This window comes from Glossina fuscipes, unplaced genomic scaffold, assembly GCF_014805625.2.
Source record: "Glossina fuscipes isolate IAEA_lab_2018 unplaced genomic scaffold, Yale_Gfus_2 2, whole genome shotgun sequence".
Classification (NCBI taxonomy): Eukaryota; Metazoa; Arthropoda; class Insecta; order Diptera; family Glossinidae; genus Glossina; species Glossina fuscipes.
This window is the reverse complement of record NW_023998416.1, coordinates 12,868,759-12,881,161: the sequence shown is the minus strand read 5'-3', so window position 1 is coordinate 12,881,161 and position 12,403 is coordinate 12,868,759. Positions and strand designations below refer to the sequence as shown.

The 12,403-nt window shown below is 34.4% G+C and overlaps 1 protein-coding gene across 3 annotated transcripts in view; it reads right to left on the bottom strand.

The window, feature by feature from the left end:
• Positions 1-11,837, bottom strand: part of LOC119633982 (protein sickie) — a 320,882-nt gene extending 309,045 nt beyond the window's left edge. For all 3 annotated transcript variants that reach the window (XM_038027862.1, XM_038027863.1, XM_038027864.1), the window contains exon 1: positions 9,253-11,837. In XM_038027862.1, the coding sequence (XP_037883790.1) occupies positions 9,253-11,679 (2,427 nt within the window). In that variant the 5' untranslated portion in view covers positions 11,680-11,837. The remainder of the gene's footprint in view (positions 1-9,252) is intronic.
• Between the last annotated feature and the right edge of the window lie 566 nt (positions 11,838-12,403).

Sequence of the window (12,403 nt, the reverse complement as noted above, 5' to 3'; positions counted from 1 at the left end):
GTGGAAAATCGATTGTTAACATGGATATCAGAAAATCGAAAAAAAAAGAAAAAATTCTTCGTCTTCTGTAATGTAAACAAGACTCTGTTCTTGCAAGCAGTAGAATTGAGAAAAACAAGAACATGCATAACTCAATTACAAACTCTAATGAACGAAACGCATACAACACAAAGCTAAGAAAACAAACTAAAAACCTATATATAATTAGAAGTAATATTTACTTATTCTTTCATCATTTCAACACAAATAACATGAAGTACAGATTTTCTTCGCTTTCATCTTATGCGATTTACTGCCGTGTTCAGTACCTATGACAATGCGAATTTTGCTCAGATCATAAAAATGCAACTCCATGGTCTTCTTCAAAAGTATTGTTTGGAATTTCTGTCAACTGATCTGGAGTCTTTGCAAAATTTAATAGGTGAACTTTGACTTTGTTAACGAAGTTTTGAATAGAAATACATGCAGTTATACTTGCAAGATTTTTGAAATGTACTATCATTCAAATTTGATATTAAAGATAGTATGAATCATTTAGTGGGTCCGAAAGTAATCGTAAATAAGATAAACTTCTGATTGAAAGGTTTTGGTGATCAAAGGTTTTTCCAATATATTGTTTGGGCTTTGTCATTATTTGTGGAAACGATACATACATGGAATGAAGCCATATTTAGTTAAATTATTTGATAAATAAGAATTACTACCACATTGGTGCTCAAAAAAAACCATCTGATGTTCGTAGAAAACTTTCACGTGCACAAAAATAACTGTTGGGTGTGGTTGGTGGGCTGAAGAGCATTGCAGTTACCCTCAATGGAAAACGCTGCCGAAAGACGATCACTCACTTTGTGTGTGAAAAGTTTGATGGTTTCGACTAAGACAATATATGGCTTCAAAAAAATGCCGCAGCATGCTATATATCCCGTCATAAAATTAATTTAATGGAGGAAAAGCTGAATGATAAAAATGTCTATGTGAGTTTGCTACAATTATTTTAGCATTACGTTCATGCAATGGCTTACTCGAATAAACCACTTACTCGAATTCTCATATCCCTTTATTCACCAAGATCATTCGGGTTATTGGTGAAATGCGAGTAGATTTGGAGTGGAAAAGCAGCAAAAATTGATATTCCATGTGTAAAGACTAGAGACGGTTCATTTTCAAAAATAAAAATGGCTGTAACTGATAGCTAAAATCAAAGGAAATTCATGTTGATATCTTTCACTTCTTTTAATTTTTATTAAAAATTATTATTAATTTAGCCACAGAATAAATTCTAAGACTAAAGTCTTAAAGGACTAGCATCTAAGTGCTATCGGCTTTATTGAAAACTCTACCGCACTTGAGATTTGAACTCATGACCATTGAGCTGTCAGTCAAGACTCTTTGCCTGTCCGACTACTCAGGCGGATGATTATTATAACCTAAAAAAGGCATTTCCGTGATGACACTACCCTTGTTTATTAGGGAACTTTGTGTAACTATTTTGCTTGCGAAATTCAAAAATTGTGTAAAAGTTGCTATCGATTTGCAATTTTTCAATTAATAACTTTTATTTGAAGAAGAAGAGCACAAAACAAAATAAATAACAATACATACATAAAGCACAGTTATTGAAAAAATCATATTAAAATTTTCACTCGTAGCTTTTTGCTGTGGGCTTGTGTTTACATTTACAAATTGCCGAATTTAAAGAGCAAAGAAGAGTTTCGATGAGTATTGCATGCCCATCGTCTACTGTATTCAATGTTTCATAATTTAAAGAGATCCCAATAAATCCGTTCTCTTCATAGAATAGAATGGAACGTAGCATTTTAGAGCTTTCCGACTGCTTTTAAATTTGCATTTGTTTTTTGTGATGGTCTCCTTGAGCTAAGGAATCCGGCATTAACTTCTGAGTGCAAACAGAGTTATATGCTAAAAACGATGGCAAAACGAAAAATTGAAAAAGGAATTCTGTTGCATTGGACTGCACTCAAATAAGAATTACACTGTGTAATACAAAATGAGTTTTTCCGATTTAAGTTCTTACGAATTTTCTTTTAAGTAGCAACAAGAGCGAAATTAAATCCGTAGAATTTATTGAGTAAATGAATGCAAATAGCTTAAGAATGTTCAGATTTTGTAAATGCAAATAGGATTTTAGGAAACAAGTCAAAATATAGTTGGGCAAGGTCAACCATCAAATAACATACAGTACTTTATCTATTCCTTTTTGTAGCAACCCATCAAAAATTACACATTATTTCCATGTGAAGGCATCACTCTCATGAAAGCTCTCATACTGGAGTGTGCTTCTGAACGTTAACTGACATAATCCCAATTTAGCAGACTTAATTTGTTCCATCCGCCTGAGTGTGCAGAGTAGACAAAGGGTCTTCTTTAACAATATAAAGGTCTTGTGCTAACATATCAAGATAGGTAAAATTTTCAATAAAGCTGATGGCCTTAGATGCTACTGCCTTAAGACTTTAGTTTTATGTCGAGGAATTTTAAAAATTACAATTTTTTTGGATACAAAAAGACTTTTCAAAATAAGGCGTAGAAGTGGTCTGATACAATAAATTTTCAGTAGATTTTGTCTTTCGGGCCAAAGCACGTCAGTGCGGTAAGTTTTGTCGCAATATCTAAAAATTATGATTTGTGGATTAAACAAAAGAGTGAACGGGCTGACATCAAACTGACAGACAGACAGACTGATAAACGGACAGACAAGCTTAGCTTAGCTTAGCTTGATTCACATAATAATTTTGAATCAATTGTTATAACAATAGATGAATTTGCCTAATGGCCATCCGCGCAAACTTAACATATACTGTAGCGCAACTACCACAAGTAGTGTAGGGTATGAATAGTATAAAATGCAAGAAAACGAAATTTTTTCTTCAGCAAGAAGTATTCGGTGTGTAGTGATTGATGAATGAAAAGTTAATGAAAAAAGAACGAGAAGAGGAGTATTGCTCCTTACGTAAGTTGTTTTATCTTTAATTCGAGAATTGCATTTCAATTCAATTGAGGTTAAGGTGACTTTGAAAACTTTGTTTATGTTTACTTTGACGATAACATTTTTTGATAAATTTATGCAAGAAATATGCTTAAAAAGATTAATTTTATTTGAATTTCGTTACTTCTTGCAGTACTATGTCTCATTGAAAGCACACGTACGCTTCTTTCGCAAGGAAACATTATTCTATTATCTAAATTATTCTCAGTATGAATAATTATACCACATAAGTAGGAGACAAGTACTTAACTATTGAGAACAGGAGACATTCCGCTTTTAGCTGACTTGCCATGGCTTTATTGCGATATGTGTTGATGAAAGTCGTGGTTAAAGTAAGAATCATAGGAGTAATTAAAAAAAGGATCAGTCAAGTTTTACTTGCTTGAGGCAGAAGAACACCGAGAATGACTTTAGTTAAAGTCACCTTTTATCATACCTAGATTTGTCTGTTCGTCCATATGTTTACGTTGTTTGTTTGTGTTCTACATATAGGTCGAAATTTTTGAAATATTTTCATGAAAATTAGTGCAGGAACCTCTCTTAGCCCAAGGACGAACGTTATCGAAAATGGTTCGGGTCAAAGTACTTCCCATAGAACGCTTTCTTTCGAAAAGTTGTTATATGGATGTATAGTGGTGTAGGGCATTTAATGGTTGGCCGTAGCATGTTACACTTACACATAAACTCATATGGAATTCTAGCATTTCAAATCTTAACCACCGCAACTTCGAAAGCTTGAAAAGATTCCTGACTTAACACCGATTTCAATTTTATTTCTTCTTAAATGATTCATTCCAGATTTCTGTTCGCATTCCTGTAAAAGAAATTTTATTAAACTTTTTTCAAACTCGAAAACAAATCATTAAAATTTACTAAAACTTTTGTTTAGAAATTTTTTAATTAGAAAATCCACAAACATCTGAGCAGAGTTGCAACCGAAACATAAAGAAAAGCAACATGTAACATATGTAATCGCAAGTTATGGCCAACGATAAAAAGAGGAAGACGAAAATGAACGAATTTTCAACGCTCATCATTTAAAAGCAAATGCGTGATAAGCGAACTATTATTGCTCTTTTGTGGCTCTACTTTCACACACGTACCTCTTATTGATAAGTGGTAGACCTTTTTGATACACACTTTCGCATATGATTCCCTAAAGCTAAGCAAGAATGTCAATGAATTGTTTTGTCTTTTAAAAACATTCCGAGATCAATCGGTAGACGAATGTAACTAAAGCGCTTTAGAATTTTACATTGATCAAGACAGAAGTAAAAATTTGGTTAGGGGTATAAATATCGTAAGCATATCATTAAATCAATACAACTATCGCCATAGAACCTTGCATTAGCCAGGCGTACAGCGAAACCTTGAACTCAATAATTTGTAATTTTGGGAATGTTACAAACCCAATGTCCATCTTTGGGTATAAAGTGCAATTTACAGAAGAATAATTACATATAAATGTTAGCTGTAACTATATAACACAATAACAATGTAATATAAATCCGGCGGCAAATATTTTATTGCGGTCATAAATCAAAATGTCACGTGGACACAATGATCGCAAGAATTAATGCTTGTCAGCCATCAGGAGGAGAGCAATGTTGATGCAGTTCTTTCAAAAAGTGGAAAACATTTTTTAACATTTATTAAACCAATAACGACGTATGTTATTAAAAAGCAACAGCAACATTCCCTAACTAAGCTAACTAACTGAGAAATGAAATTTCAAATTACTGACGCAAAACGAAGGATAAGGGTGTGAAGAGGAAGATTTTTTTTTTTTTGAAAAAATCCAATTTTAACAATTTTTTTTTTTTTGTTCTTCTATCCCCTTTTCTTAAATTACAAATGTCAAAAAGGAAACAACACCGCAGAAGTGTGTTCAAAGCAAAATCATATATCACACTTGCATTTAGGAATAATGTGCTTCTAAGCGCAAGGTTTGACTGTTCATTAATGACTTAGCGCCTGTTTGCATGATGGAATGTAATAATAATAAAATGCGTGTAACCGTCTATATAGCTGTTTGGCTTTTCTAGGGGTTAACAGTTATAATTGGTACATGCGTAAGGGTGTGTTATACAATGGCATACGCACTTCACATTTTAATATATATTTTCATTATGATAGACATCAAACTAAGATTTAGATTTTGTAATGTACGTATGCTTGGGATAGAGCGGGCGGGTTCTTGTTGTTTTCTTTTTGCCAATTGGCAACCGTAACCAAGCATTTGCATGCATTTAGATGATTGTGGATTATATGTTGCTCCATGCACGTGTCTTTTACAAAAGGAGGTATTGAAAATAGATTAGAAACCGGCAATGTTTGAGTAAAAGGAAATTGATGTTTTTCCATATATATAATAAGTATGAAAAGATAGCTTATGTTAAAAGTAGCTTTTGTTGACTGAAAGCTTGTAACAAAAATCTTACTTATTTGAAAAAAAACATTCGTCCACCATTACCTTAATGGAAAAGAAGGGAAAATATTCCACGACATGTACGAATTAAAGCTGCTCATATAGAACGCTCGCTACCTTTTTTATCAAGCAAATGACAATATTTTGCTTTTATCTTCTATTTGAATTTCTGAGTAAGTGAAAGAAATATTTTCAATAATTCATAAATCAAACAAGCGATATTTCTTCTTTATTACTTATATATATATACCTGAATTTTTGCCGAGACATCGTTTCCCAAGCTAACAAGTAAGAAATTTATATCCGGCGTTCGACGAATCTTAGATACCTATCGACTATGATGTTATCATACGAATACTAAGTTTAGCACTGCCGTAAAGTTAGCCCACTGTACCGAGTCTAGATTTTTGTCTTTACTCAAAATGTGGGCTATCGTCTGGTACCGTAATTCACCTCACATTAGGGAAGAAAGAAACTTTGGAAATAAATTCAGTTTATCGTTCGAAGATCTCCCTTAGGCAACTATGCACATTTTCTACGAAACAGATGAGATGACCCATCTGCGAATAATAGTAAACCTTGAAAATGTGTCAGTGTTTGCTGAATTAATGTCTCTTGAACAAAAAAAAAAAAAAAAATTGATAAGTGTTCACTTAAGAAAGGTTTTTTAGTAAATTTGTGTTTCATAAAAAATTCAACAGCAGCAGGTCAATTAAAGAAGCTTAGCATATATGAAGGGTTTGCAGCACCCCCCACAAGTTTGATTAATAATAACAACAACAAGAACAACCCAACAAAAAAGGAAAGATTTATTCTATCTTTAATGTTATGTAACCGAGTTAATCAGCTTATGGTTATAAAGTATGAAAGCTTCCAAGCATCACAATCTTGTTACTTAACTTCTCATCAACATTCTGCTACTTAGCTACCCTTCTCCAATTCTATTTGCGCTCTCACTTAGCTACCCTTACCAATTGCGATGTCATAGTAAGTAATCAAAACCCCATGAAAATGTAGTTTTTAGTATTATCAAGGATAAGCTAACATTTTTCGGATGATAGAAATTGTTAAGAGTTTAATAAATGAAAACCAGTCAACATACTGCGAAAACGAAATCGAAACAAACTAACGAAAACCGCCTTCGAGGAAATATGAAAAGAGTGGGAAATTACTACACTTATGCTATCGTAGTTGCTCTTGCTTTCTTTTCGCAAATGAATACACATTTGCACAGTTTTGAAACTGTCTTTTAGAACGAGTTGGGCACAGTTATCCTTCTCCCTCTGGGGAACAATCAATTCTCGTTGTGTAACGTAAATCAAGCCTTTTTAACACATCACATTTCCTATGTTTTTCACTCGTTACTATCGTAAACGTATGGTGTGCTCGGTGCGCGCAAAACATCAACTTGCTTCATTAAACAAGCTTAGAGGAGTGTTGCCCTTCGCTATAAGTTGCTTGTTAGTAAAATATGTATTTATTTGGTTTTCTTTACTATTTGGTTCTTGTGTTTTTGCTGCTGTTGTTGTTGTTATTTTTGTTGTTGCCAATATGCTATTTATTTTACTAACATTAGTTTGCTTGTCATCCAATGGGCATATATTACATATAAATATATTGTCGTCGATGCGTATACCATATGCACTTGAGTGTTAGCAAGCAAGTAGCAAAGCATTTGCACGAAAGACGCTCCCAAAAACAAAAAGCATGAATTTAAACACAGATGTGTTTAAGTGCAGTAATGTTTCCTATTTCTTGCCGCCTTCCCCTAACACCATTTTTTAGTGCGCACATTAGTTTCAACGCAGAGCGAAGCACCCAAACAAACACTAACAAAATAAAATCCTTCAGAGTTTGCAAAATGAAATTAAAATTGTTTCAATAACGCCAAGAATGCCATTTCGCCTTCCTTAGCTTATGTATTGAACTCATCAAGAACTCAAGAAAGGAAAATAAAAAAAAAAAAAAAAAAACAAGAAACGCAACCATTACACTGCCAGTCAAGGAAGCGTTCGTGAACTTACAACTGTTAGAAAATTGCTGATGACAAAATGTCATCCATAGGGTGATAGACGCGGGTAAGGAACTATATACATACAAATGGAAGCACATAAAGGCGAGGGCGAGCAATGCGACTGAATGCGTTGTTTTCATTCAACATTAATGTTTACTATACTGAGTAAAAGTGTTAATGATACCTGACATGTACTGACAACAGTAATGGGGATGATATTGGAGTCATGGGTTACAAATTTTATGCTCTACGTTAAGTGTAAACGTAAAAATTGTTTTAACAACTAACAATATTTACAACACACGATTGAAAAACTAAAAGTTGTAAAAATGAAAAGACATTTGATTTTATTAAATTAAGTTAATGAGAAAGTGTTCAGTGGGGTGGAAAGGTATATTTATTAAAAAAAAAAAAAAAAAATTTCAATAATTCCTTTCTTCAGTTTCTGCTTTTCGAGTAGGATATCGTATATCACAGGTTCATCACATTTCGCTTAAGGCTGCTCGACTCAAGTGTATGCAATAAGTTCTTAATGAGAAATTTATCAAAGGAAAGAAAATTTTGCTATAGCGTAGAGCACAGCAGAAAGGAGCTTTATTTTTTAATATTATGTACGTCGTGTAATAAGTAAATCACATAAAAATAGTCAATGATTCAAATGATGGAAGATAGTTTGGACAAGCATCACCCTTTGCTAGGAGGTGGGAAATTTCTAACCGAGATCTCTTTCGCCGTCATGACCAAAATATCTTACAAGAGACTTGTGTTTGCAGCTCCGAATTAGGTAATCTAATGGGGATGGCTCTCATCTGTTCACTACTCCGGAGAAATCGGAATTACTTGTGCGAATATTTCTTGTTCACGTGGTATGTTGAGTCTTCGATGTTCATGAATAAAAATATTTAACCATCACAATTTTTATTTAAAAACACCTTCTTATTCGCTAATATTAGAACAATTTCGCAAGAGCGATTGCTAGCTTTGTCGCCGGGCAATTGCCACGAGAATGAAATAAAATTCACCTCAAGTGTGTCAACGTAACAACGACAACAATTATCGCAAGAGCTTAGCTTCATTTCAGTTCAATGTTTCATTAGCAACAACAAAATTAAACAAAATGTAATTTAACCGAACTTAGCGACCTCGTTCTTCAGAAAGCGAGACACGCCACAATACCTACATACCTTCGCCCGTGACAGAAGAAGAACACCAAAAGAACAGTCGGACTTCTCATGGAATTTACGTAAAACAAAAGGATTTCAGAGTCCTGAACTCACATTTTTGATTTGCGTTATAGTTGACACACCCAACGTACTCACTCTTGTCAGATGTCGAAGGTGGGGCATGTCCCAAAGCCATCGTTAGTCAATCTTCACCTAATCTAATATTTCTCTATCCTGTTTTTGCCTAACTTAGCCTAGCATTTCCTAGCATTGGTCAGTAAGCAGGGACGATTTTCACTTCTCAATTTGTTTGTTTCCTTCTGAACTTTAAAATTCACCCGCTATAGCGGCCAGATTTCATGTTAGAGAATTGCTTGCTTCTGCTGTTTTTAACCAAATTATTAAGTATTTAATAACGGACTACTTGTGAACTAGGTTTTCTTCGTAGGTTTGACTTGACATATTTAGGTAGCAAACTTGCGGTACTTTTTTTGTTCTGGGAGATGTGAACTTAATACTAGAAATGTTAACAAGCTGTCAATTAAAAATTGACAAAATCAAGAAATGCACAAAAAAAAAAGGAGAGAAATTTGCTCTTCACACTCTTAAAACATATTCTCACAAATTTCTTAATACTTACCTCAATATAACCTTGAACGCTATCGCACTGCTGTAGAACTAATATCGCCGGATTGAATTTCAACGACGAGAATTCATCGGGTGGTGAGCAAGGACTTAGAAATCCACTATCAGCATCGCTGTGAGTTGATAGTGGTCGCGGCTTACGCACTTTATATTGAACGTTACGACTCGGTACCGGACCGGGATTAAATAATACGTAATTCGATTCTATGGGTACAGTACGCGATTTATTCTCTTTACTCGTATTATCCGCACTCATTAACATTTCTTGCAAATGAAACACATGATCCAAACTAACTACTTCGGAAATGGCTCTTTCACGAGATTTAATATTTAAGTTCTCGTTATCTAGGTCCTCATGTTTAATTAGTTCCACTGATTTTTGATAGCAAAATGGTGATAAATTGAGAAAAGTTAATTTTTTTTTCGTCCCTTGTAAAGCGGTTTGCGACGAGACATTCGATGACGAGGAAGTATTCGAATTGGTAGATGTGGAGGATTCTTCTAGAGCGATAGAATTTGTGGTGGTAATATTGGAAGCGGTAGTGTTAGTATCCTTACTCTCCTGACTATTGGACATGCTCGTTGCGGCTTCGAAATCGTCGTTTATAAGTTTATCGAGACTTTCAGAACTTTTCATATTTTCCATATTTTCCAAATTGTTCACATAAGTATGTTGAGCAGACAATAGTTGAGCCTGAACAAATTGTTCGTTGCTAAATGGATTTGGTATGCCAATGTCAACTAACGGCTCGTCTTTCAATTCCTGCGGATCTATAACGAAGTAATTGTGGTGTTCAAAGTTTTTTATAGATATTTCAATTTTTTCGTTCAATTGTTCATTATTGTCTTCAATGTTTACGTTATAAATAATTTCCGGCACTAAATCTTCCTCTTCACTAAATGTTAAATGCTGCCGTGAACTGAAGAGGGGATCTCTTAAGTTATGATTAAGAGACTGAGCGTTTATATCCATAATCATAGATTCGGGGGTTGATCTTTTTAAAGTTTTTTCATTAACAAAATCCAAAGGATCGAACAGACAATAATTATCCATGTGCGAGGTATGGACTTTTCTCTGACGTACTGGTAGGTTTTTTAATTTCTCCGAGTAATCAGCTTCGTTGTTATTGGCAACATTTGAGGAAGGTGGGTTGTTTTCAGGAGCAGGTGGCGGTGGTGAGACTTCGGTAGAGGAATTTTGTTCTTCAGTTGCACTGGTTTGCGTGTTTAGAGATTTTTGAGAGCTTCGATGTAAAGAAGCAAACAAACCTTTGGAATTGATTCGCGCAATACAATTTTTAAGTTCGGTTACTCTTCCTTTGTACGGATTGCTGGGAATACTGTTAGTCTCGGCACTTTGTAGGCCTCCAATATTAGAGGCACTACCGGAAGTTTGTATATTCTTCAATTTATTTGATTTAATGAGTTCCTTGCGTTCCTTCTTACTCAACACCACTTTGCCGCGTGACGGTGTTGAAGGACAGGAAACGGAAACAGTTTGATTTAGTAAACTACGTGAAGGTAATTGCGATAGCGGTGGAGGTGTAGGTGGGGCTGGTTCCCGATAAGAAGGCAGTGTTCTTAGATGGTTCGAATCTTCATCCTTTCCATGCAAAACATGCGTAGTATCATAGCTGACGGGAAAATCACAAAATAGTTCAGTAAATTCTGCAGTCTCTCGATTGGTTGCTTCATTAGGGAAGAATTCAAATTCCATATAATTCTCATCCTCAAAATTATTAAAGGACAATTTATTTGTACTACAATGGTTGCATTTTTTATTATTACGGCTTTTACTAATAGTACCTCCTACGGCTGAGGTAAAGGTGGGCGAAATGCTTGAATTATTGGCATTGCGATCTGCTGAGGTTTTATTAGACAAACGCAACTTTTGAGGTTTCTCCTTACTGGCAGTGCTGCCACCATTGGCGGCTTTCGGTGTACTTGATGATTTTTGCATATTTGATGAATTTTCTAAATTGCCTTTACTCGCAATGTTTATCTGTCTGGAAACCTCATGTACGGTCTGACGCTTCAAACCTTTTGCCTTAGGTCTATAACTTGGCAGAGTATGATGGCTTCTATTTGTGTCTGAGATGGTCGGTCTATAGTTTGTTGTGGTCACATTGTCTACTGGTGCAGTTATGCCATGAGTGACAGAATGAGGTCTACATTTAACGTTGCCTGCTATAAAACCAACACAATCTCTCTCATGTATAGAAGTTTTCAATATTGTAATAACGCTTTGCCGCTGCTCTTGTTGCGAGTTATATGCACTGACGAATTGATGTTTTCGTTTTTGGTGCCAGTATTTATGTTCTTTGTCGTAATTATTGTTGGTGTTTAAATAGATGGTTTGCTGTCGTTGTTGTGGTTGTACATTTTGTAGATCTTTTTTTAGTTCTTCCACATTATCAAGCATGATTTTCACGATGGCATGTTGCAAGGGGATTACTGCTTAAGTTGCTCACATTTTTCTATTATCCTTTTAACAAAATTTCATTATTTCATTACTTTTGCATGACTCTTTCTTAACTTTTCGAGTTCTTACACATATTTAGGTTGTTTTTTTTTTTTTTTTTTTATTCTTTGTCTATGTCATGTAGCGAGCAGTGTAACCCTTTGAAAAGCTGTGACTAAAATTTATGATTTTCATAAATCTTGTTGTTCGAAAACACACAAGAGAATAAAATTAAGTTTGTTCTTTAGCGATCTCTTTTTGGGAAACGAGACACGAGTGGCTTTTAATGAACATTTTTTTCAAGTCGTTATTCCTCAAAGTGATAACATACAACATACAAAAGTGAAGCTCTTTAAAAACATGAACATTGCTATGAAACACTTTGCCTCTCTAATTAAATGTCAACTCAAGCTCTCGTCAAAGATGTCGTTTCCTCATGGGTATATTTACCATAGACTTTTGAAATGTTTTCCAAAATTTCTTCATAAAATGGATATAAGTAAATAAAAGTAAATTAAAATACTACTATGATTAATGCTTGTTGTGCGTCCGCATCTTATAAGTTAAGTTTTAGCAAAACTTTTCTTATTTACATTTAACAGATATAAAGCTGGACATGAACTAACGAATGAATGCCCGGCTTAATGATAAGTGTATAGGGAATAAAAAAAAACCTAAACTCAAT